Here is a 27,216-nt window from a genome sequence, read left to right on the forward strand (position 1 = left end):
AAGAGCGTGTTTAACAGTGTCTCTTCAAGGTCAATAACACCATTCTCAGCTGTTCAAAACAGCATATTGGTAGCAAAACCAGTGCAAATTAGATTTCGGAGAAGGCTGGCTGGTTGTTGTTTTTTCTTTCTCTCCGCAGGCTTCAGCCTGGCAGACAATCAGATTCAACCGTAGGTGTAATTCAGGCAAAATACAATCCAGAATATGTGGCCGATGTATGATTTATGCTAATGGTGGCAAGGTGTTGCTGCTGAATGGCTGGCTGCTCAGCAGCTTTGGAGGAGTCCCTGGCTGTCAAGGAAGGTGGAAATCTAAGGAGCCACTCAGTCAGAGGTCTTACTTTTTTCAAAGAGATTCTTTGTCCCACATTTTTCCTTATTTATATTTGCAAGATTCATGAGATTGATCAGATTTTTCCCCTCAGCAACCCTATAACACCAAACCTCTTTATGCAGAACAGAGAAGTAGATTTGGTCTAGTGTTTAGAGATAAGCTTTAGAGAGGTTGTAAATAGTTGAGTGAATAAACACTGGTTTTCATTGGGAAAAGTTGCCTGTAAGACAGGCTGTTTTCTGCCTTGGTCCTGCCCTCCTCTGCTGGTGGGAAGTGTTCTTCTTTGCAGCTAGAACAATTTTCCTATAACTAACAGGCATTTCTCCATCCTCTTTCCAAAGTCTCCTACTTTTTCTCATTACCCTTTATCTTCAGTTCCTCTCAGTTACGTTTGCCAGGTAGGCAGCAAGCCTTTCTGGTGTTTCTGAAAAGTGCTCATGTGGCAATGCACTTTCTTTTCGATACTGCATTCTTACATTCTGCTGACACCTGCAGAGCCCATGCTCGTCTGACTAAACTTTCCCCCAAGGAGAGGTTTTGTAGTGTTGGTTCTGAGTGTTATCTGGAGTTGAAAACCACTCAGAGAAGCGTAGTGAGTGCTTCTCTTTGTACCTGCTGTGGAGATCAGTGGTTTAAAAATCCTATTCTGCTTTACACCAGTGAAAATTGAAAGTAACACCAACTGTGACAAGGCTATGTAGAAGGTAAACAGAAATGCAACAATGGGATGAAGGTTTTACGGAGAGAAGGAAAATGCCAGGTTGCAAATAAGGCAATAGGGTTGCAAAGCCCTATGAGCCATGTGAACAATTGGTGCTTTCTGTGCTATGGAACAAAGCAGCTTTACAAAGGGTGTCTGCAGTGTATTTTAGATCACTGGAACTGGTTCTATGGAAATTTCTATTGTTAAATTGCAAATTCAGCCTTGCTGCATGGCTGGTGGGGAGGGGACGAGGCTACTTTCTGTGTGATGATGGTGAATGGGAAGAAACTATGTGTTACAGCCGAAAGAGCCCTTATCTATAACTTTCTTTTCCACAGGTGCCCCTGGTTGACAAAAGCCATCTCGCCAGCCATCCCAGTGTACAATGGGCTCGTGTTCTTGTTTGTACTGGCAAACTTCAGCATGGCAACTTTCATGGACCCTGGAGTTTTCCCACGAGGTAACAGAGAATGGGACTGTTGGGGGGGGGATTTGAAAACCCAAGCCAAAGGAGGTGTCAGGTATCCAAATACACTGTTTGCTGACTAATCACCTTTTTTCTGGTATTCTTTCTTGTAGGCTTTATTTATTTATTTATTTATTTATTATAATCAGCTGGCAGTAGAGGTGGATGGTAGTGAAATGCTGGATACCCTCCATCTCTTTCCTGAGCTAGGAGGTGTCAGTTGTCCTTGCACTTGCTCACACTGGCAGTCAAGGGCACAGGGTTGCTACTCCTTGAGTAGCTCTCCTGACGGATGTGATTGCGATTGCCATCCCCTTTGTGTCATGCTGGCACATTGGATTTAAGTCACTATCTTCACAATAGGTAGCAAAGCATGGTGGAGGGGAGAGGCTAAACTTTATGAAACAGCTTCATCAAAGCAGACATTCCAAAAAGCCTTAAAACAAATGCAAAAAGCATTGAACGCTAAAAAAGATAATGATTAAGGCTTGCCTTAGAGGGTCTAAAAATGTATACATTTAGAAAGATATGCCTGCTTAAATTAGTACTGATTCACAGCTGATTAAATACGATAAAGATCGCTCAGCTTTTGTAATGGGAAGGACAGTGCAGCTATTTCTTTTAACACATCCTAATGAGAGAATTATCACCTCATTTTATCCTTCTTCCAATAATTGTTCACATGCAGTTTGCAGCAGAGACTGCTCTAGGCAGTATGCTAAACCAATGGATCTGTGCTCTCTGCAAGCTGTGCTTTCTCACCTCTATTCACGGAATTCAATATCTATTTTGAATCGCTACCTGACAAGAACAAGGTGCCTGTCCTGCTGGCTTTCCTGAATAGCAAGTGCCAGGTTTCTCCAGGTAGCAGGGTCTAATGATGAGCATCTGTCTGCCATTCCTTTCAGCTGAAGCTTTTGAATCCCTGATTAAGTGTTGCAGCACTCCAGTTAAGGAAATAATTGTGTGCAAAGGCAAACTAAGGCAAAGGCAAGATTCAGTCATTTGTGCAAGATTAAGTGATGCAGTATTTAGGTGCTTAAATGTACAAATAGGTGCTAGTGAGATTTTCAAAAGAGCTTAAGCACTTAGAGCTTTTGATGAGCTTCCTGGACTTTTTAGTTCTTCCATCTCAGCAGAGATAGCAGTGGTTAAACGTGGTTTGGGTGTGAAGTTATCAAAAGCATCCATGCTCTTTGCCTTCGGTGGGAGGAGAGCTGGAATAAAGTTGTTCAGTTTTGAAAATCTCAGTCTGGGAATCTCTGTGCAACATAGTTCCCTCAGACTGGAGTCTGCAGCCGGGCACTCACCATGCCCTGTGAGTGATCAGTACTGAGTGTATTGGAAATTCATACCTTCCTTTGCACTTCTCTAACTTCCCTTTGCCAACAAGTTCTTTATTTTGGACTTTGCATTTAAAGGGGAGATGAAATAGAAACTTTGAAACTTTCTCAGCACCTTCCCTCCCTTCCCATCTCCCTTAACACAAGGGAGTCAGGAGCAAAACAGGAAGAGGAGTTTCCTACAGCTCACCTTTCTTCTGTCTCTTCATTTATGGCCTTGGCCTTATATCTCTATGCTGTGCATGTGTTTAGTCTGGAAGAGGCTGGGAGCAAGGGGAGTGGGGAAAGGATAAGAAAAGGGATGGAAGTCATCCTGGAAGAAAGTGGTGGAGTAGGAATTTAGATGTGTGAAGGAAGCAAACTGCTAAGGAAAAGATGGAAAAGACTATAAATACCAGTGCTGGGAGGAAAGAGGAGCAGATGTTATTTTAGATCACAAGCGTGCACGTGAAAAAAGCTATCGCCACCCCATGGCACCTGCAGAGCTGCCAGCGCAAGGAGTTCAAAAATTGCAGGAGTGATTTAAAATGAATATACAATAGATCTATTTGCTTTCTGTTATTGAAATTAGGTTTGGTTTTCAAGCTTCTTAGTTACAAATTTACTTCAAAACCAAAACAACAAATAAGCAATACAAAAGTTGAGATTCTAATGAAATCACATGATTCCTTTAAGGAAGCCACCAAAAATCGTAAGATATGTTATAAAAACACGAGACTTGGCTGCCCTGTGTCTGTGGATCAGAGTATGAGAATCTCTGTAGTAAGATACATTCCTCTGCCAATGTATTCTTCTGCTCAGATTACCGAAAGCTGGAAATAAACACATTTCTAGGTATATCGTATGACCTTACAGGTTCTCTGACAGCTAGAACTTGGGCTATGGGGGAAGTAAACCCAGCTCACTCCTGTGTTGTTGAAGAGTGCCTGAATCAAACTCCCAGATCCATTACTCGTTTTTGAATAATTTTTTAATTTGTTGGCTCTCTGGACGTTTCTGGTATGAATCAGGATTGGCTCTGTGCGAAGTGAGTTCCCAGTAATACACCAAAATGAATGAGAAGGAAAGGAAGTATTAAGTCACTGAAATTGGGGCTACCCTGACAAATCTGATTTACAGACTGGGTTGAGACTGGCAATGTTCATTGCTGGCTAATTATAGATACCAACTACAAACTGGCTTCCAGTATTTTTGATGTGAATCTATTTTATACAAGCTCTTCAAGTGTGTGTCAATTCTGCAAGACTAATGTGTTTATACATATGTAGGTATATACAGTGTACAGACTTTTTATCTGCATAGTCAGTTTTTTTACAAGAGCTTAAATGGTTTGACTGTTTTAGTGTCTTGCTTTCATATGCCCACATGTATTATACAGCATGGGCTAGTTTATAATAGTATCGAAGAACCTACAGATTGTATTTATAGAAGCGCCTAAGGGATTTAGAGTCTAGCTCTCACTGGGAGTCCCACTGACTAGTTATGAAGGAAAATTACAGAGAATATTGCCAGTACAGCACTCTGTTTCCACGCACAAATGTTAATCCAGAGAATACTCTTGCAAGGTAAATATTGTAGCTGAGCCAGATCCCAAGCTCATCTAAGTGAAGGGAGAAACTCCCTCTGAAGTCAATGGAAATTGGATCATGATAACACATTTAGAGAAGATTTAATATAGAACTAAATGACAGTGATTGATGCCCCGCTGGGACAATATTATCAAATTCCACCTAATTTGGAGCCAGTCAACCAATGCCAGCTGCACTATAATGTTTAATCAGGTGTTAAATAGATGTGAACTTCTTAGATTTTCTCTGTCAAAAGGAAACAAATAAAGATGACAGGAATCTAGAATAAAAGATGAAATTCTGGGAACGTCATTCTCATTTTTTTCCTTTTCTTCCCAATATATATTTGTCTATCATGGACCGGCTTTTATTTTGTGCATTGATTTTTAAATGGCCTCTTCTCTTAAACAGGGCAGCGCTTAGCTGAGATGATAAAACAGCTGCCCTCCGCATTGTCCCTAATAAGATGACTGCAATATTGTCATCCTCATCTTACTAATGGCAAAGAGAGGCTAAATGAGTAGCTCAAGGCCACAGAGTGAGAAAATTAGAATACAGGACTTCCTGACTCCCAGTCCTGTGCTCAGATCAGTAGATCATGCTGCCTTTGAGAGAGGTGAGATCTTCCCAGTTATGTACCGTTACTAAAGGAAGAGCATTCTGGGTATGCTATGAAGAGGTAAGCACGGGATATGCTATAAAGAAGTAAGCGCTGATGCAACGACTTTTCACAGGCACGCAAATTGCTTCAGAATGGTATATCTCCCTGTGGCATCAGACTCCCTGAAGCAACAGGTCTTTGGGATGATTGTGGACTGACACTAGAGTGCTGAACAAATCATCGTCACTTAGGGTCATCTGGGTTGATTTTTGGGGTTTGAGGTAGCACAACCTTCTAATATTTGTCAGTATAATTTCTTTCATTTTATGTGCTGGTAGGCTAGCATTGAATTAATCCCAAATGCATGCAGCGGAACTTCTCACAACAAGGGCTTGGGTGATTTCCATCCTTTCTTTGACTCTAGTCTGCAGCTCATCTTATTCATTCGGGTTGTAAATGCTGGCTAAGACAAGACTCAAACACCTCTCTTTGTCCAGGGGCTGGTGAGTAAGGCTGCACAGCACTCTATGGGAGGTGCTAAAATGAGCCCTGATCACTGAAGTGTTCTGCAGCCCAGACAACCTGTTCTGACAGTCCATCACTTCCACTGTTATTTTCTCTGACAAGCCCAAGAGCAGTGCCCCTGTATCCAAGGCACTGACTGGATTAGCTCTTTTTATCTTTACCCTCTGTTATTTCCACTAACTTTTACTTTTGCATTGAGCAGCAGATGAAGATGAAGACAAAGACGACGACTTCCGAGCTCCACTCTACAAGAATGTGGAGATTAAAGGAATCCAAGTACGGATGAAATGGTGTGCCACCTGCCACTTCTACCGTCCTCCACGCTGCTCTCACTGCAGCGTCTGTGACAACTGTGTTGAGGTAACAGTTCTGTTGATTACATGATCTGTTGGCTTTGCCTCAGTGATGCGGTTGCACATACTATTGGAAACATGCAGTTGGGTGCTTCCCCCAATATTTCAGTTCTTGGAAGTTCCCATCTGTTCCATTTGAAACATAACCCTCAGTTATATTACATATGCAATAACATTTGATGTCAGCTTTGTTGCCAGAGATAATTAGAATAAAAATTTATAATGCTGGCTATGTCTTCCTTGAAGTAGCTAAGGGACTGTGAATGTAAAAAAGGGGTGAATGGAAGAGTTGGTGCAGAGGCAGAGTTCAGGAGAGCAGGAAATTCAGGGTGAACCACTGTAGCTTGTCACGTGTGAGCTTAGGGCTCATCATTTAATTTGGAACAAACTGGCGCCTACATTAGTGAACAAGCGGAGAAGCTAGAATGGTGTGTGAGCTTTAGGAAAACCAAACTCAGAATTCAGCGAGTGGTTCTCCAGTCAATGGAAGGACCCCATGTTTGTTTCAACACCCCAGCTCAGAGCAAGAACTCCTTCATGTTTCTAATGTTGGTCGCTCTGAATTATGGGACTTTCATGTTTCTTGATAGCCTTATGGTCTTGGTGAGGCACACAAGATTTTTAAAAAATAACTCCCAAACAGTAAGATGTGCTTTTGGGCTATAAACATCTCCCAAACTTGTGAGTACAGAGTGCTGTATCCACAGCAGTGTATTGCCAGGGGGGATTTTTTATTGCTCAGCTAAAAATTCCACTTCTTAAGGATCATTTCTGCTGCAAGGTCTATTTTTTTTCCAATAGAAAAATGAAATCTGTAATATGTCTAAAATATATTCAGCTGTGCTATTAAAATGAAAGGAATTACTAATCAGAAAGGGAAGAAATACCAGAGTCAGCTGGAATGCTGTATACACCATCTTTGTCCTAATCCTCTTTACCATAAGCAAGGGAATAGTCCCAAAGAAAGCAGCACAGTTACGTGTGAGAGAAAGGCTGCCTGGCTTTATCTTGTGTCAGTCATTTGCTCCTTCAGGGCAATATATATCTAAGTTATAATTATCTGGAAGCAGTGCTGTGCCTAGTAACCATCGATAAATAGGACAAGGCTGTCCTGTTGTGGAAGGCCTTAGAAGGCTGCGGGATTTGAGAAGATGGAGAGTCAGGAGCTGCCAGGGTCCCTGGGTAGAGAGGAATAGCCACAGCTATTCATAAGTTGTGTCATACAATTTCTTTAGACTGCTGTGAATTGTTGAATAGAGCAGTATTTTTTGTAGAAAACCTGAGTCGTATATTCCTAGTTGTAAAACATAAATGTTTTCACTAATTCTAGATCCTGAGGATTATTTAGATGATGGTAAATTCTCAGTTGTCCCATGGAATTTCTTTCTTCTGCCCTCCCCAGTGGCTCAGCATGAAAATTCATTTTCAACAAATGAAGTTTTCTCAGAAAAAGTTTGCTCAAAACTCATTGGTATAAACACTTGCAATTCAATGTGCCATAAGGCCTCCATGGGAGGCAGTTCTGCAGCAGAAATGAAAATGGGAGAGAATCCAAAAGTAACCTAAATAAAATAGCAGAACGCAAGGTGACTCTGCTTAGCTCACCAGAAGTTTTATTGATGGTCAGAGCAGTTGACTGTTCCTTGCTATTGTGGTGGGCAAGTAAGAAGCTCTGCTTGTATAATTAAATTATGACTGCTGTGAATATAGGCAAAAGGCATTAATGACTTCTGAATCAATAAATCATGGTCTTAAACAGCATGCTTTATTGATTCTTGTGATGCTTATTCCCCACTCACCTGTCTATTCTAGAAGAGCTTCGAGGCAATGATAGGAGCGACCCTACTGGCTTTTCCATGTGGAACCCATTCAGGGTTGTAATTCACATCTTTTCACTTCCAGTCTAGGTTGTGCAATAAAAATTCTTTTCCCAAATATAAAACTTTTGAGCTAATTTGATAAAAATGAACAAACAACAAAAGCTGACAACACTTGCAGAAATAAAATCAGTTAAAACCTAAAGCCTGCTGTGACCAGAGGGATCCAAAAATGAATCTGTGACAAAAGTAGTCAGATTTTTGTTTTCTTTACTGAAGTGTTTGCAGCGGGTACTTATATAGTTATTTTGGGCTGCGTACAACCAGATTTGCATAATAGACATATGCTATGTCAGCATTTCAGATATAGCCTGAAATGATCTTTAACAAATTGCCCCTGTCATTTTCTAATGTGCTTTGAGAATGCTCTAATCCATTTTCTTGTATTTTGTAAATTTTTGGTAAATACATTGTGCAAAACTTAAAAATACAAACCCCTGTTTCTCATCATTGAGGAATGTTTTTAGAAATAGCATTACCACAAAACAAAGAATAAACAATTCATTTATTGATGTAATGAGCGTGTAATACCTGTTCTGAAGAACACAGAAATAAGAAGGGTTTATTTCTTGCACCTGATCTTGTCTTCTCCTCAAGAATAACCCCCTTGAAGACAGTGGATTTACATGCTTATAAAATTGTGTAAAGGCACGAAAGGTGTCTGTGGCTTGCCCTCATTATTAAATCTCCTGTTAAAGGGATCTGACTTTATCAGGGACTTAGAACTTTTGACTGAGACAAATAGTTAGGTTTGGGTTCATAACTATTAATGAACTTGTGCAGAACTTTGCCTGTGTTGCTGTTGCTTTTCTTTGGGGACCTGCTTGGTAAAAAAGTATCTTTCATGATGTCCATTGTTTAAAGTGGATTCATGCAGCTACGTATAAATACAGAAATGTGGGGCAGAGAATTCTGCAGCAGTATTGCATCTTCAAAACATATAACCTATAACATAGGTTATAACAACTTCATTGTAATTGACTCCTCATGCTAAGGATGATAAAAAATCAGTGCTTCTGCTGCTAGCAGATAAATAGCTTGTCTTTTATTTTTTTATGTCCTCTCTTCAAACCCTGTAAACACTCAAGTATCTCTCCATCCCTAGATACAGAAACCACTTGGTCCTAAGAAGAGCCTTATAAAGAGAGTCTAGCTTGTGGTAAAGCTGCAGAACTAGCCTGATGCACTTTTACATGACGATGGTTCAGATTTATCTCTAAGACAATGTATTTCCTTTCACCGTTTGGATATTGCTCCCTATCTCTCCCTTTCTTTACAAGGATTTTGACCACCACTGCCCATGGGTCAACAATTGCATAGGACGGAGGAACTACCGCTATTTTTTTCTCTTCTTGCTGTCCTTAAGTACGCACATGGTTGGAGTATTCACCTTTGGGCTCATCTTTGTACTAAACCATATGGAAAAGCTGGGAGCAGCTCATACTACCATTACGTATCCTTCTTTCTGGTCTGTCAAGACTCAAGGTGGCCTTGAGGAAAATGTGAAAGAATGAATCTGAAGATTTGGCTTCCTGGAACTGGTGGAGATCTACTCCTCTCCTGACTCCCCATTGCTCTTCCCCTGTAAATGCTTAGCGCAGGTTTGCCTCTGTACCCATCTTACCTGTGTAACCATTGATTACCCCCAAAACTATAGCTGATCTTTTGTGTATCTCAATTTTCGCCATGACAACCCAGCAGAAGGATGTGCTGCCTCCCCAAATTTTTCTTCCAATTGGGTGTGACTCTAAACTGCTGGGTACTATTTACTGTATTTAAGACCCTGTTACTGTATTTTAAAGCAGAGTTTGCCCTGGAAGCAGTCCCCCTGCATGCTAGCGTAATACATGAACCGCTGGCTCTGAGGGGTGCTACCCCTGTTGATAGATTAGTGCAGAACAGTCTTTACAAGATGGTTAGAGCCAGAATCAATGATTTCATGTTATTTTTTAACCTTCTCAAGGATGAGGACCCAGGCTAGGAGCAGATGGACTTAACTTTGAGATAAAATTTAGTTAAACCTAATTAAGGTGATGGACACCCTCCCTATTTCCAAGATTTTTTTTTCTCCTTTTCCTCTCCCTCTCCTTCATAGCCTCTTTTTCCCTTCACTCATCCCAGTTTCTTTAACTCCTGGCTACAGAATGGCTGTCATGTGTGTGGCTGGGTTATTCTTTATTCCAGTCATTGGTCTCACTGGCTTCCATATCGTTCTAGTGGCCCGAGGGCGCACAACGAATGAACAGGTAAGAAGCAATCCTTTCTCTGTGTTTGTGGCTAAGATGTTGAGTTGGGAAGGAAAGTCAGCAAGTCAGCTTGAGTAAAGCAAAAAATGATCCAAATCTTACCAGTAACACTCTTACTGGAGTTTTTGTGAAGATCTAGGAAGATTGCCTAGTTTTTTATTTTCAGACTTTTTTCTTGAATGCGCTACAGGCAAAGATTTCCCCCTTCTAACCACAAAGGATCATCCCAGGCTTATTTATCATTTAAAATCTACTCATGGCCCTGAAATAGGTTTTATGTGGTGAGTACTGTCAACTCCAGAAGTTCAAACTCTATGAGTCAGACTGAACAAACCATGAGATTGAATGAAAGAAAGAAAGGAAAAGATTAAATCATGCTTTTGCCCTGTCTCCTGATATTTTGAACTCCCCCAGCTAACCCACACTGCACATAATAAGGTCTGAACTAGCTCTTTGTCTCGCTCTTTGTCTCTCTCTTGTTCTCATGCGTATGTGCACACGCACACAGAAAGGCTATTGAATCTAACTTGTTTTGCTTCTCCAAACCAAGTGCCAACATGACATCTTGTGCCAAAAAGCCTGTAAAACTTTAGTTCCCCTGCAGTTACTCAAATGTATATAATCCACAGCCCCTATGTGTGTGATCCAGACCTGCGTGTCAATAGCATGATATGAGTGATAGAGAGTGATAGAGTCATGGGATCGATAGCATGCCCCTGCCATTTGTAAGGGGTAGCTCAGTCAGAAAGCTTGACGCTGGGTCACGCAGCGTGCCAGTCAGCTGCACACAGCATTTTCTTGCCAAGCTTTCTTCCCAAGGCTAATTAATTGTGTGCATTACAGTGCTTTACCCTTCCATAGCTCCAGCTCCAAAGCGCCCCTCACACGTCTGGGTTTTTTTCACTTTTTTTTCCACATCACACATCTTTTTCACTTTTTTTTTTCAAATGCATTTTTACTGCTCTTGCGTCTATGGGCGCTCTCTAGCTCACGCTGAGCAGTGTGCTGTTCTGGCTGTCCAGCAGGCTGATGGCTTCATGCTTATGTAGCTTGTATGGCTGCTGTGCAGACTGTAAGAGTTGAAGACATCTGTCTGAGGCCAGGCCGTCGTAAACTGGGATGAGATTGTCTCCTATCCCACAAGAGACAATAAAAACTTTTATCCAGAATAGTGTGGGAGGTTTACATAAGCAAAGAATCTGAAGTCATCCTGAATTGTTGCCTAACATGGCCTTTGAACAAAGCAGGCTTACCATAGCTGTAGATCTTTAAATGCTTTTCTCTGTCCTGCTTGGAATCAGCTGCTCTTCATTTTAAAATTGATTTTGGCCAAGTTTTAGGTTTGATAGTGCTAACAATTGTAGCATGAAACCCAGGGCATTTAGGTCTCATAGCACAAATCATGCTCTGCCTGAGGCTTGTCTTTGTGCAGTGATGAAAACTGTCCATGAAAATTTTAGGCTGAGGAGGAAGGAAAATTTTAAATTAAAAAGAAAAGTAAAATTTAACTACTTGTGTTTGTGGCTACACTAACATTTAGGAAGGCTGAGAATTTTGCATTTAACTTGATTGAAATAACTATTGGAAAATGCATCCTTGCTTGGTTTGGTTTCCTGAGCTACCAAGCCACATGACATTAATTAATCTTCCCATGCCATTTTCTGAAAATTACATATAATCTGGTCTTAATTTCTGTTTAGTCATATGTACTGCCTATCTGTAACTGGAGGATGGATGTTCCCAGCCTACAGGTCCCTTTCAAAGGAAGCATGTCTAAGTAACTAAGCACCTGACCAGGAATGATGATATGAGATCTGCTCCTGGCTTTGCCACTGTTTTAAAACATTCACTTTTCTCCTGCAGTCTCAGTGTTGATTCTCTTTTCTCACACTGTTAGTTATCTGCTGTCAGCTTTCCAGTTACAATATGTTTAGCTACTCTTGCCCTCTTTTCCCAGTACATTTTATAGGCCAGTGGTACAGACATTTGTGGTGTTTTACTGTAAATTTTTGTTATTTGTTCATTCCGGGGTTCATAGGTTTTGAGCATTCATAATAGGCAGACTGTGATTTAGGAGTGCATAGTGGCTGAGTTTAGATGTTTGTGAGCTTTCTGAATGCCTCTGAAAGTCTTCTATGGAATCAAAATAACCTATAACCCAACATCTGCTCATATCCTGGTATTTTTAGTTTCTGAATAGAGTAAATAAATATCCTTCCTTCTAAGACTGCTTTCTATCAGTGGATTTCAAACTACTTTAGAAACCAAATTGATATAATTAGTAATGTAATCTGTGAGTTAGAGAAATTTTATTTTCATACTGTGTTTGAGAAAATGGGCACAGAGATATGAAGTGCTTTGCCAGCATCTGGCACAAGTCAGCTTAAGCCCAGGATTGAATGCAGATGTCCCAGGCCCATGTTTTAGTCATCAGGTTACTCTTCCAACACTCAGAAGTTCCAACATTTCTCTCTTGGCCTTTTAAAGAGTTTTATGTTATATCAAAGAGGCCAGCATAATATATTGCAAAATCATCTAATCGTCATTATTTTATGCAAGCAATTAAAGTATTTCTGGTACTCTGTAAACTTGTTGCTAGATCAGAACTATGAGTTAATTAAAATGCATTACTTGCAAACAGCAACAGTAATGCTTTTAATGGCAACCACTATTAATCTCTCTGGCTTTATTGGTATTTATCCCCATATGGTTACTTTCAAGTATCTGCCTGTAGCGTACCAACCCTTTATAATGCTTATGAAGTTCTGAATGGGTCCCGCCAGTCTAATGAGGCTTGGCTTTTATTAAACTAGCTCATTTCCAAGCAAACATCGTAATCACCAGGGAGTTCCTGGCACCCTCCCGCATAAGGCAGTGGTTTGTACTGATTGCCGCTAGGGATGGGATGCTGATAGAGAGGAAACATTGCTCTCATCCAACATTACGAATGTTGAATTGACATTCCTGTTTGTTTGGAGGGGACTTGCCAAGGCAGAGGAGTGGAAGTGACAGGGGAATGAAAGGGACCAAAACAGGATGTCTGGCTGACGAATCTAATGCAGGAGCAGCATGGAGAGGTGAACCTGGCCACTTTGAAACCCAGCCACATTGAGCTCACTGCCCTTTTGGGAAGGGATCTTTCGTTGGTGTGACTCCTAGCTAGAAGTAGCTGATGGAGGTGGTGTGTTAGAGCAGGAGAGAGGAAGTGCAACATTCAAAGGAAAACAATCTGTTTGGGAAGGACAGTAGGGTCAGAGCAAGGCATACTTGTTCTTGGCTTTCCGAGGATTGGATGGTGACTTTTATATAACCAGAAGTTTGAGCACTGTTCTGAATATGTTTCCAGGTGACAGGTAAATTCCGTGGGGGAGTAAATCCTTTTACCCGAGGATGCTGCGGAAACGTGGAACATGTGCTCTGCAGCCCCTTGGCTCCCAGGTAAGAGAAATGCTCTAAATGGGAATGAGGGAGGTAGAGTAGTTGTTGGGACAGAGGAAGAAAATGTGCTTGGTTGGGCTCACAAGTGAAAGACCATTGATGAAATAACAGGGAAGTAAAGCAAAACACTCTTGAAGGCAGAGCTCTGTGATAGCTGCTTCACTGTTGCATGGCTGTAACCTGTCCAAGCGGTTGCTTCCTTCATGCAATTCGTAACCCTCATCCCAGAAATATTTATTTGGAATGAGCATGTCAAATTATATCAAGAGCTGATACCCTGGCCTTCACCAACTGGTTTATCCAGTGGATTTCAGTAACAAGGTAAGTTTCTGTATGTTATCATATTCCCAACACGACTTTTTGCACTGTACAGTCAATGTCCAGGTATTCTAGTCTGCTGGAGAAAAGGAAGGAATCTAAAATCAGCCTTTGTCCTTAAGACTTAAATCTAATTTAAGGCTGCTGTGGTTTTCAATCTCACTGGCACTTTCATTACCATAAAACAGATTTTCAATGAGGTCTACATCATGAAACTTGGGATTTTATTTATGGCTTTCTATTTTGGGGGAAATGGATTTATCGTTTCACATTTTGAAATCAGGATTTTAATGCAGTGGATCAGATGGAGTATAAATATCCTAGGTGCTGAGCTGTCCAGCCTGCAAACATGTTAATAATCGTACTACAAGAAGACTTATTTGAGCCTTTTCAGGGTGTTGAGCAATTCCACACCCTGACAGAAATTATCTGCCTTTTTTTTTTCCCCTTTGCTGTACAACAAATAAGTCCTAAAAGACTGTTACATGTATTAAAGTGAAGACACTGGAATAGCTGCTTCTCAAACTTACCAAATGTGAAAATCAGGTCAACATAGTTTTAAGAGAGCCGGATATTAGAAGTTGGGAGACACTCCTGTTAAGAGAGGGCTGTGAGTACTATCGTCATGGCTATTCTCCGACTTTCAGCAAGCAGAATGTTTGTGTTTTGTGAAGACCTGTTCAAATTGTCCTGTATATTGAAAGTCACTGAGCCATCACTACTAGAATGTCCTATTCACCTGACAAAACAGAGAAAGCTTGTGTATGTATTGATATTTATGCATTGTACAGCCACTGCCCAGTTGCACTTACAGAATTCTAGTCCATTGGAAAGAAATTAGATATCTAAAGTCAGCCATTTCCCTTTAGATTTGTTACTTCCTATAGACCTGTCTGTTTCTTTTACCTCCGTTTATTTGAACACTCTAAACATGCTACAGAAACAAGTCACCGTGGTAAGCTAGAACTGACAGCACATCATCTTCTCCATGTTAACTCCCCATGTGCTGGGTCTTATTCCCCCAGTCACCGTCTTCCACTTCAGGGAAGCTGTTTCATGTTAACTAGGTAAGATCTAGTAAATCACTTCCATTGGTGGTAGGCCTCTCTTTCTCTCTTCATGTGTACTGTGCTCTTGTCCATCAGTGCTTCAAAAATTGCTTGGGTTTTTTAATGCATCCTCTCTTTTTGCTCACTAAAAAAGTCATTGATCTTTTTATTGCTTTTTAATTATTACATCCATTTAAATAAATGGAGTTTGCATACCCAGATTCTGACACATTCTTAAATCATACCCTGGAAGCAGGAAGATTTTCTTGTCTTTATACCTTGTTCTTAGGTTATTGTTTATTTTAATTATGACTGTTGAACAATTAATCAGGTACGTAGTTGAGCCGAAGAAAAAGCAAGCTGTGAGTGTGAAGCCTCCTTTCCTCAGACCTGATTTATCTGAGCGACAGATCACAGTGAAGATCAGTGACAATGGGATCCAAGCCAACCTCAACCGGAGCAAGGTAAGGCAGCCTTCAGGCGCTGCTTTTGAAGAGCAGGGATTGAGCATTATCAAGCCTGGGAATGAGTTTGTCATTGAAAATCTCTTTGAGGTGATGCATTTTTTGGAGAAAATTGTAGAGGTTGAGTCTTTGTCATATACTTCATCCTCTGAAAGTAACCCAGGTTCAGTAACAGCAGCTCTTGATCCACTAACAGCCCTTTTTGCAGCTCTATAATAGAATGCCTCTGGGCATCTTTTGGAAGAGGTGGCTGTTCTTTGCAGTAGTTACTTTCTGTCCCAAGCATTGCCACCTCTTGGTGTTCAAATTAATTTTAACGAACCTAACGCTATGCGGGAACCCTTGTACCCTGTACCACCAGCAGGACAGCTGTTCTACTTCAAAGAAGGTTTTGAGCTTCCAGACTGCAGGAAGGCTTGTGGTCCAGTGAAAGGAATATTGGCTCAGAAGCTGAGTTCTCTTCTCTCCTCTTCTTTTTTCAGTTTTTCCTGGCATGAGATAGAGAGAAAGATTTGTTTAGTCATATAAAAAGCAGTGGATTCAAAAGAAGCCACCTTGCAGGATTTTTGTGAATAGTTACTTGTTACACTCTTTGGATAGTTATTTGCTGAGAGCTGCCTGGAAAGTTGCTGAAAAATGCTAGAAAACACCATTGTCTTCTACCACATACTAACTAGCGTGATAATAATGTTATTTAGCATGCCAAGTAGACTAGGATAGTGCATTTAAAATTATATTGGCTTGTTATGACAATGCTAATTTTACACATGACAGTCCTTGTCTGCAGTGGATGCTAAATCATGTTTGTCATTATAGGTATAGGTAGTTCTTGTTCTGTGGTACATCCAGCACTCTGACACATGCTGTTATTTAACGAAGTTGCAGGTAATGATTGATTCTTTGGTCGTTTTCAGTCTAAAATTAGCCTGGAAGGTCTGGAGGATAAAAGTATGGATGTGCAACCACCTCTCCCACCCAAAGGAGATCCCAGCAAGTATTCTGAGCTAAAAGGGCAGCTGGGGACCAGTGAAGGTATAGTTGCATGATCAGTGTTTTATTTTTATTAATAAGAAAATATTTCAGCCTCTTTGAAAGGCTTCTGGTACTCTTTCAAAACAGTAATGGGATCTGGGTGAAGGGTTTTTTCTATTTATAGGAGTTCTGAGCTAGGGGAATAAACAGCAGGAAAGGGAGGGAAAAGTCAGCTTGAAGTGGTTCATTCAAGCCTAGGTTGGATATTTCATATCAGTTTTGCAGAGTTTTCAAACCCTTTTAAACTCCTCCTTAAATTTTTCATCAATTTTAAAACGAAAAATGTCATTTTGAACTAAGGAGTCAGAAATACTAGCATGAAATGCTTAGGCATTACAAACTGAATTATTCCACTTACAAAAATGTGAAATTAAAGCTTTGATACTATTAAAAAAACACTTTTTTTCTCCGACAAAACTAGTAGCTGAATTCAACCCAAATATGTAGTATTTCAAATTATGGCAAAATTACTACTCACCGAAATAATGTCACCCCACTTAATATATTATGCCTTGTTTCTTCTTCTCTTTAGATTGCTGATCTGGCAGCAATGTACTGTTATTTCCACAGGGGCCGCATTGATTTTGGTGGAATTCTACACTGTAGTACTGCAAGTTTTATTCTTTCCAGAACAGATCTGTTTGCAGAGGACCATCGATAGCAAGGAATTAGGGATGATAGCTTTCTGTCCAGACATTTTAACAGAAAGTCCTTATTTTTTTTTCTTTTACAGAAGGGGGCCTTTCACCCAAACTTATCAGCCCTCCTACACCTGCCATGTACAAGTATCGACCGGCTTTCAGCAACAATCCTAAAGTCCACTACCATGCTACGGCTGAGCAGGTGAGCGAGCCTGGGAGAATCTGTTCCCAGCTAACACTGGGCAACATGAAGCTGAGGATAAATTCACCGCAGGGCTGTAGTGAATGTCAGAGTGTAAAAGTAAATAACAACACTTGGCATTGTTGTGCGATAGTGTATATTTTCACTATGCTCCCTATGAAAACATGTCTGCTTTCGCAGCTTTCCTCTGTTGAGTTTGACACGTCTGTCCTGCTGACAGGTGGGCACTGCTGCTTTACCAGTGTCTCGGCCTGATCCTGAGATGCTGAGAAGTGTCACCTCCCATTGGCTTCTCCTGACATAGGTGCCAACTCACATTCACTTCAGAGGGAGCTGGGCATGCTTAGCGCTTTTCTGGATCAGACCCTTATACAAGACAACATGCTCAGCGATTCCTTAAGATGTCAGCTTGCAAAACAGAAAGAACTTTTAAAGCATCCCAAGAGATATTTTAGTTAAAATTAATGGAAGATTCCTCATGTTTGACCTTCCTTAGCACCTTCTCAGCGCATTTGGGTTATATGGAAAAAAAAACTTCCTAACACTTGGCATTATTTCCTTCTATCAAGAAAACTGAGGTCCAAACAATTAGAGAAACTGGCTCTGGAATTTTGACTGTTTTCTCTTTTGCTTAGGAGTTTAGAAACAGTTTACACTGTTTCCTTTGGAAGCAGAGTGCAAAACTAAGCCCACTGCTAATAGGCTTGTTTTTCTCACTTATTTCTCATGGATTTGTTGCAAATATTACTTGGCTCCCCCAGGACCTGAGAACAGCCGTTTGAAAATCTCTGGTCTAACTTGTATATTTGCAATATGCATCCAAGTCTTCACACACACATACCATACACAATGAAGTTTTCTTACAATTAATTTCATCAGGTCCTCCAATGTCACCCCTGCGATAACAAGAAGGGGGTGATATAAGTAAGGAAAGGAAAATATGGTAGAGGTATATAGCTGACTGCAGCAACACTGGAATAAGACAGAATGTTCCTTAAATGGTGAAGAAAACTTTTCTAGTATCCTTCTCGTTTTGAAAAGAAAGATGGTGATAGATGGTGGAATTCCAGTTTGGAAACTGGGTTTTAGTCTTAAAATTTGGGTTTTAGTCGTACTGCAATAATTGTAAATCTTATTCTCTGGATTTGTCCACTTAATGAAGAAAAGATTGGCTTATGAAAGGGAACATAAGAATACAAGTGTGTTCACTGTATCCATATGTTTAATATCCTACCAACTTTACTTTTTGTTACATGAAAAATGGCTTGACATCCAATTCAGAATATTCTGTTTACAGGCATCAGCTAGTAATTTTGAGCTGTGTAAGCACAGTATTTTGGGTCATGATGCCAAAAGTCAGACAGCCATGGAAGGCAAGCTTGTTTTATTAATTCAGTGCATAGCCGTAGATGCAATATAGATACAGGATAGGTTCTGATTAGGCCAGGAGACTGGGCAGTGCTATGAAATGATAACAGGGTACAGCATCTTCACTCTGAGGGTGGTTGTTTCAATCCTAACCTAAAAAGATTACTATAGGCTGACTGGTGTGCCTACAGTCAGCTTTGCGGACTTGTTCAATTTTATAGTAGTCACAACTTTCTAGTAGTCAAATGGGAATATTATAAAAATGAGTTCACTTGGCAAGCTGATAGGATGGCATATATTTGTCTGCCAAGCCATATCTAAGTATAAGGTACAGAGGGAAAGAGACTGGCTGGTGTGAGGAATATCATGTTGTCTCTTCTGTATTGGTTCCTCAGCCTGTCAATGTAATTCTGCTTTTGAGCAGTGAAAGCTGTTAGGAAAGGGGGATCGGGGCAGAAGGATAAGTAGCACAAATATACTCATAAGCTACGTCATTGCTCTCTCCTCCTCCTTAAAAGGCTGTCACTTGGTCTCCTTTTTCCAGAGAAGGCCAGATTTAGTACCATGCTCTAGAAGATAGTGAGCTGTTTTGCATATTTCCCTATCTTCTAGCTCAAAGAAAAAAACTTGAAGAAAAATTCAGAATAAACCAGATTTTTGCCAGTTAGGCTTTTTTGGATGATTTTCCTTTAAAAGAAATTAGATAAAGAACAAACTGCATTGATTGCATTTCTGATTAAATACGTGACTAATAATAATTCTTTGTTTGCAGAGCCAATGTAGCCAATTTATTGTGCATTACGGCAAACTCTTCCTTAAAAAAAACAGCAAAAATTATTTGCTTAGCACAGAATGGAATTTTAAGTGAACAGAACTGTAAGCAATCTTTCATAGAGTAAAACAAAGTGAAGTCCTATCTGTTTTCAATGCACATAAATAAATTATGGCCTACGTTTCCTTCTCTGATATGGCCACTCTCTCCTACACAGGCAATAAAAAAGAAAATTGCTTCATTTTGTTGTCTAAATGGTGGGAAGGAGCCTCTCTGCTTTAATTAAGCTTAGGTGCTTAATTTTGAGGACCTATGACCAGAAATTCAGAATTACTGAATATTCACAGCTCTGAATAAAGTAGATAAGAGTGTGCTGGTCCCAAGTGTGTTGAAATGAAGCCTAAGGTATTTCTGACGCAGCACGCAAAACCAGACATCCCTCGACTCAAGAGCTGTTTGTAGAAAACTTGAAGTGAAGTGCTTTTTTCAAGGGCAGTATTATCAGATTACAATCTGATTTACCTTGACTGAGACTTGAGTCTCAGTTCAGGTCTCTCATTCTGTGTTTTCAGTGTCCATGTATTGACATATCTATTACTGTCAATATTATTTAGCACTTATTATGAATAACTCCTCCTTGCTTCTAAGGTGCTTATCCATACGTTGAACAGGAGTTATGAGATTCCTTACAATGAACCCGTGTCATAGCTGGGGTGAGAGCCTGAGAGAAGACCTCCAGCTCTTTTCTTCCTGTGCACTCACCATGGAGAGCAAACCTGTACTTACATATCATTGACTTCTGTTTCTCATATTCACCTCTGTTTTAGATCACCATGCAGGAGGGACACAGTCAAGGGGCTCTGATAGAAGAGGATGGCAGGAGCCTTGATTACCAGTCCGAACCCAGCTTGGACATCCCCAGCTACCGGAAGAGCTCCCTCCACAAGACCTATCAGTCTTCCCCGCTCCAGATAGATTCCTTTGCCATCAATTCACGATCCCTGAGCCTGAAATCTGCTGGCAGGAGAGGGACAGACAAAGTGCCCCTTCATCCAATAAAGTCTGAAGGGGCGGCTTCTACCCCTTACAAAAGCATCTTTTCTCCCAATTCTCTGTCAAACAGAAATGGGAGTCTTTCATATGACAGTTTGCTAAACCCCATGTCGCCCTCGGGGAGGAAGTGCATCGCCCATTCTGCGGTCAGCTCCATTGGGTACCACTCCCCGTATTTATCAGCCAAAATGTGCCATCTACGGGGGAGCGAGCTGCAACGCCAGCCACCGCAGAGCTTCAGCCCAGTGCTGGGGGGTCCAGCTCCACATCAGCGAGACCCCTCCCCAGTTCGCTATGATAACCTTTCCAAAACCATTATGGCATCCATCCAGGAGAGGAAAGAGATGGAAGAGAGGGAGAAGCTCCTCCACTCACACCCTGATTCAGTGTTTGCAGACTCCGGTGTCTATGACACCCCTAGCTCTTACAGCCTTCAGCAAGTCAGCACACTCTCTGAAGACCCACGCAGCATGGCAATGAGATACGGATCTAGGGACAATCTGATGGCTGCTACCAGCTTTAGCACAAGGAACCCTATACTGCAGTCCTCAGTGTCTTCACTCTCAAGTGCAATGACAAGAGCACCAAGGACTTCCACAACCTCTCTGCAAGCTGATTTAGCTAATAATAATGTCCAGTCCCATCAAGCACTACAGGGCAGGGTGAGCAACGGCTCCTACAAATCCCCAGGCCACCAGGTCCCGTCATCCCCCACAGGGATGCCTAGGTCACCCTCTTACGGAGGCCCAAAGGCTGTCTCGTTTGTAAACACTGTGGAAATTACAGAGGTGCAATCAGTGGGAGCACAAAGGTATGTACCGCTTTAGGTGCTGCTTAGCAATGTGAATCTGTTTGCAAGCAAGTGCAGAGCGCGTTGCTGGAGGCACGACCCAGATTACATGTTTGCTGTAGGCCAGTGAGGGTGGGAGGTTTGTGGGTGCTCTTCAATTCTGCGACACCCTCATAGCAACCTCATCGTGACAAAACGTTTGCACATTTGCTGTAACTTGAACCGCAGGTGGTCAATTAAGATGTAAAAGTCATACTGATTTCGAGTCTTAGCTGAATTGGGCAATGATTTGCAAGATACGAGGCAGATTATCCCTCCCGTTATGCACAAAAGGGTGGAGCTGTTTTAGTTTGCAGCCTGAAGGGAGGCTGGACCCAGCCGTCGCTTGGACACAGAGGCAAAGCTGGGATCGCAGCACGTGCAGGCATACCCTGCAGTAAGGGAAACGGGCTGAGACCAGTCCTGGAAATTGTGCTTGGCATAGAGAGCTGTGTATTTAGCTGTGTTGGGTGTCCCATAGTACAGAACTGGTGATAAAAGCACAGATCATCTTGGCATTACCTTAGGGCCTTGCTGCCTTTTTCGTTTCTGTGAGAAAGCGTGGGAAGAGAGAGGATTTGCTGTGCTGAGAGCCTGAGTGAGTGGTATCTGAGCAAGATCCTCAGCTGCAGCTTCTGCATGCGCTTATCTTTTTTTTTCTTCCTTCTGGAGACTATAGGTCTTGGAAAGTCTGAAAAGAGCTACATGATCCTGCCGAGGATGCAGTATTTCAGCCAAGTTGGGGCCTGGAGGGCTCATCAGAAATATCTAGGTTTTCTTTGCATCTGGTACTTACTGCATTATGCTGTCCTCTGGTTAAGGTCCCAGATTTCTCACTCCAGTATTATCCAATATTTTGGGGAAAGTTATTGAAATGTGGGAGAACCATTATTGTAGGTTTAGTGCCAGCAAGTTTTTCCTCAATGTTTTCAAGTGAATTGTAGTTGTTAAGATGATTTGTGGAAGACCTAACTTTCAGGAGGTAGACAGCCATTTTTTCCTCTTCATATGTATTAAAGAAACGAGTCTGTTTCAGTGAAGGACGACCTGTGGACTTTCTTTTGCCTCTCTGCCCTCTGAGACCTGGATGTGTCAGCTGCTGCTGTAGGAAAGATGCTAATACGAAAAGCTGTTTGCCTTTTCTTAGTCTCTGGTTCTTGGTTGTGCTGTCAGCCTGTTGGTCCCACTGCTTTTACATTGTGCTTGTTTAAAATGTAGAGCCTGTAAATTCACTTCAGTTCAGCTCTTTGAAGTAATGAGAAATACAGTGTTTGGCAAAAGTGGCCTAGCTATTAAAATAGCTACAGATCCCATCAGATATTAAAGAATGTTGCAGACATACGACACCATTGCAGAGGATCTTTTTTACTGAAGTTCCTAAAGTCAAGTCAAGTGCCTAGATTAATAAATAAATAGCTTAATAAACTTGAAGTTTTTTACCTAGTGAAGTAAACCTCCCACAGGCACTCTGTGCTTTGTAAACCTAGCACGTTTTCTCTGTCAGTAACACTACAAATGACTTTCCCTTCTCTCCTTTCCCCTAACACTCCCCGCTCCTTTCTGCCTTGTTTCAGGAGGCAGACTGAGTTCTTCAGGAGAATTTCAGCACTGAATTAGGGCTTTTGTAATACTTTGGTAAGCCAAATGTAGATTTTGGTCCCTGTGTATTTCGGCTGTTTGGGGATACAGCAGTGTTTTATGAAACCACACAATATTTATTTTTGTATTTACGTATGTGTGTTTTGCTGGTTCAGATACCCACGACTCCATTCTCCAGTGCAAGCACAGCTTAAACGCGTAGTAGAAGCTGGGCTGATGTGAGCTGATGGACCTGCTGCTCCAGCTCCGGGGTACAGCTGTCAGACCAGGTTGCCAAATAAAAAGTGCTTTTAGGTTTGGAACTATTCTGAGCCTATCAAAAGCTGTGTAAGCTTTTGCGTAAGGGGGGTAGTTTGCTTTGTTTTGCAGACACATGTAAAGAAAGAAATCGCCTTTGGAATACAGTTAATCCATCAAACCCTCTGGCCTCCAGAAAAAGTCAGGGTGGTCTGAAATAGCTCAGGCTGCCTCGGTTTGCAGGCAGACAGAAAGCGTTCCCTTCTGGAAGGTATTTCAGCCCCTGGTCACTGCTGCTGGCATGAGCCAGTCTTAAACTTCAGACTGAGGCAAACCCAGGCAGACATCCACTGTGCAGGAGTAAGATGTGAGAATACAGCAGACCCCGGTTGTGCTGGCACTTCCAGAACATACACAAGTTCTTTGGTAGACTTTTAGCTAATTACTTTGTGAGTCCTGAGGATGAGACGCATTAAGCTTTAGTGTGTCGTGGCCTAGATTTAAAAGAACTTTTGAGGAAAGCCTGTTGTCCATGCTCCCTGGCAGTAGGTCATAAGAAAGGAAATTACTTTAAAGAGTTCATCCGGAATATGGTCTTTAATTACAGGCATCCTAGAGTGTTTCCTGACTTGATTCAGTTTGTGTCTTCTGTCATAAAGAAGTCTTACACTTCACCTCTCTTATGTCTTTCAGAGATGAGCAACATAATTTTGTTTAACTGGATATTTAACTGGGAAGTGTTTTTTCTGAATATTTTATTTCTGATTGTAAGACATAGTTTGGCTTAAGGTCAACAGTGGTGACAGTTGAGCCCTCCTGTGTCCTATAAATGCTTATGCAATTAGTTTGGTTCAACAAAGCATGTAAGAAAGTAATTAAATAAACAAATATTACTGGGGTCTGATCTGCTAACCTAATGGCCAAATGAATTCTCTCATTTCAGTGGTTTTTCATCAAGTGTATTGGCTTCAACCAGGTTGCTCCCATGCTTGAATATTTTGCAGCACTGGGACTCAGGGTAACACGGATAATTGTTTATCCTGAATGAAGCCATTCTGCTAGCACACTTTGGTCACTAACATTGCATCTTTTGATACCTCTTTTGATGCAGGGATGACATGCAGTTGAAGACACCTCACAGTAAAATAAATGGACAGCCAAAAGGAATATCCAGGTTGGGTTCAACATCGAGTTCCCAGGGGACGCCTGTCAGCCCTGCTAGACACTCAAACGTTAAGAAGGTGTCTGGAGTTGGTGGAACAACCTATGAAATTTCAGTGTAAAATAAAATTAATTAAAAATAAAGAGCCATCCACTCAGCCAGCCATGAAGCTAGGAGCACTGTGAAGACTCAAAATAACAACAAAGAAGGAGCAGCAGCAGCCGGCCACTCTCCTTTTCTTGTTTTGGGTTTGTTTTGTTTTCTTCTTTCTCTTTTGGCCAAAAACCAGCTGCAGCCTTATTCTTGAGGGAATAAAATTGTACAGTCCATCAGATTCTTCCTGAACCGACAGGCGGGAACTGACTACGACCTAACACCACAACCACAGAGCGGATTTCTTTCATGCAAGAGAGCGCTAAAGCCATGTGCGTGTGTCTGTCCAACAAACCTCTTGTGTACCAGTTGTGCTGTGAAAAAGTATGGTCAGTCCGGGATCATTCAGTTTTTCCCATGCCCCTTCCCAGTTCTTCTGGCCAGCGATGTGTCCGGCGGGAGTCAGAGGCCCAACTGCTGTTTTCCTACCGACATGGAAAGCAGGCTTCTTGTGCTGGGCAGTCTGCGTGTGCGAGAACTGCTCTGCGTCCCCAAGGCGTTGCAGGTCTAGTTCCTCCTCGTGGGAAGGAACAAGGCAAGGGCACTTGCCACGAACGCTGTGTCGTCTTTAAAAGCCTCCCTACTCCCTGGTCCTGGATGGGAGCAGGAGAAAGAATAGCAACAGCTTCTCACTGTCTGCCATTTGCCTCCCTGTGTGTGAAATCGTGTGTGTGTGTGCGTGCGCGCGCGCGTGTGTTCGTCTCTCATGGAAAACAACCGCACCACCAGTAAGGATCTTCCACTCTGACCTCTTGCTCCCTCTGGTTTTTAAAGGCTTCTCTGACTCGGAAACAAAACCAAGCAGCTAAGAAAGGAAATGTTTGGATGGGAACATATTTTAAACAGCCGTCAGCTGCTTTCCCTGCACCCTCCTTATTACCTGTTGGATTTAGGCAATAACATGGTTTGCTGCCTTGCCCTGGTGCCGTCTGTGTAATCCTGCAGCAAGGTTATCATGATCTGTTGAATTTACAGTGTGTGTAACTGAGCCAAGCGTACATCTAAAGGATATAAATTTTCTGTCTGCCTAATTACTAGCACATTCCCTCTGGTCTTCAATACTGTTAGACAAAGGGTTTTCCGTTTGGTTTTTTTTCCCCTGGGGAACAACTTTTTAAAATGATATCAATCAAATCTATTTAACATTCTGAGGTTTCCTTTTCCTGTCTCCAGAAAATTACATTTACTTTGTTGGATTTAAAGACAACTTCACTATAAAAAAACAAGAAAGGGGTGCATTACTTTTGTCACAAATATGAGAACTCTGGCAAAGCTAATTTTGGGACAAGTGGAATTTTTTTTTCTTTTCTCCATTCCTTATCTCCTTTTCCTTCCCATTCAGTTACCACCTCAGAAGTCAAAAGTACTGAGATCTGGACCAACGCTAACTAGCCAGATCATGTGTGCAATTAAGAATATCGTGAGCGACTGTTGCCAAAGTAACTAAAAATGATTATTTATCACTGAGCCAGTCAGCATACAAAACCTCGACTTCCCACCTGGTTGTCCTGGTGAATAGTTTTATCTAGAGAGCTAAATTCTTCATTTTTCAGGATATTTGTTTCAAGGGGTTGAATCCTTTTCAGTCCTTGACTATAATGGAGAGCTCTCCAGGTATTTGGTAGCAATTCAGAATGTGTTGATAACATCTTACTTGTTTTCATGTATGTTGAGATTAATTATTCCAGAAGGCAAATATTGACCTCAGTTTTGCCTGGTTAAAATTTATCTTTTGATTTGATAAATCTTGACATCTGCTGCAATACATGCTGCTTATGTCCCTTGTATATCACATCATTTTTTGGAGAGGAAGGCTGAAGAGAACATAAGAGAGTTAATCATCTCTCTGTGTAATGCTCTATGTTGCCTGAAGGGAGAAACCGGGAAAGCAATGCAGCTGCAATAGGCCAAGTTACGAGAAAGTGAACTAGAAATCAGTGTGCATTTTATTGCCTTGGTGATATTTTAAATGCCTACTGTAGGGACATTGCAGAGCAGAGAAGGAATAGTCTTTCTATGCAGATTTGCTCGCTGGCATGTAGAATATTGTCTTTAGTTGGAGGCACCACGGTACCAGAAAGATGCTGGCAAGCTGGATCAGGTACAGATGGAGCAATATATATGAAAAGACTGGATGGGCTGGCTGATGAGAAGATTTAAAGGGCTAAAAACATGCCACTGGCTAAGCAATGAAGGGGAAATTGAGTATCATGATTTTACAAATACACTAGTTAAAAGATGTAAAACCAAAGGTAAATCAAAGGGTTGTCGCTGGTAACCAATGGTCTACATTTAGAAGGGGGCAGAAAAGATGGAGGGGAAGGGGCAGTGGAGTAGTCTTCCAAGGCAGAGTAAAGGAGACTAACAAGGACAGTATTTAGGACAGTCAAACTATATTTGGACAAGTCTGTAAGAGGTGAGCCTGCAGGGGCAAGGGGCTAGACCAGATAGCCTTATAGGTTTCTTCCATCTTTAACTGTTATTAATCTGCAATTCTACCCTGATGTTAGCTCCTCAGGAAGATGCAGTACTTTCTCAAGGACTGGAATTCACTCTGGTGCATAGAGTATCACAAGACTTACTTGTTTTTAAAGTATCATGTATGCCATATGTAAGCCCTGAAAAAGAGGGGATATGTGACACACTGAATTTGGGCTAGGGAGCTAGACAAGGGCACATTTTATCATGTATCTTTGAATACGTACATGAAATTCATGCAAGCACGGCTGAAAATTTGCACCAATGTAATATTTGAGATTTGCATCCCAGTGATGCTCCACTTTGATCGTTCTTTCTCCTGCATTTATAAATGAAAAAGCTACTGAGGAACTTGAGGGGCCAAAGAGCCTTTGAAGTTAACTACATTAGTTCATGAGAGAATTTC

At 41.4% G+C, this 27,216-nt stretch overlaps 1 protein-coding gene across 1 annotated transcript in view; it reads left to right on the forward strand.

The window, feature by feature from the left end:
• Nucleotides 1-25,915, forward strand: part of ZDHHC8 (zDHHC palmitoyltransferase 8) — a 120,426-nt gene extending 94,511 nt beyond the window's left edge. The window contains exons 2-11 of the mRNA XM_075168014.1: nucleotides 1,375-1,496; nucleotides 5,742-5,899; nucleotides 9,050-9,222; nucleotides 9,913-10,015; nucleotides 13,362-13,453; nucleotides 15,152-15,284; nucleotides 16,199-16,316; nucleotides 17,050-17,159; nucleotides 20,127-21,163; nucleotides 24,129-25,915. Coding sequence (XP_075024115.1) covers nucleotides 1,375-1,496; nucleotides 5,742-5,899; nucleotides 9,050-9,222; nucleotides 9,913-10,015; nucleotides 13,362-13,453; nucleotides 15,152-15,284; nucleotides 16,199-16,316; nucleotides 17,050-17,159; nucleotides 20,127-21,163; nucleotides 24,129-24,300 — 2,218 coding nt within the window. The 3' untranslated portion in view covers nucleotides 24,301-25,915. The remainder of the gene's footprint in view (nucleotides 1-1,374; nucleotides 1,497-5,741; nucleotides 5,900-9,049; nucleotides 9,223-9,912; nucleotides 10,016-13,361; nucleotides 13,454-15,151; nucleotides 15,285-16,198; nucleotides 16,317-17,049; nucleotides 17,160-20,126; nucleotides 21,164-24,128) is intronic.
• The last annotated feature ends 1,301 nt before the right edge of the window (nucleotides 25,916-27,216 follow it).

Source organism: Calonectris borealis, chromosome 18 (genome assembly GCF_964195595.1).
Source record: "Calonectris borealis chromosome 18, bCalBor7.hap1.2, whole genome shotgun sequence".
NCBI lineage: Eukaryota > Metazoa > Chordata > Aves > Procellariiformes > Procellariidae > Calonectris > Calonectris borealis.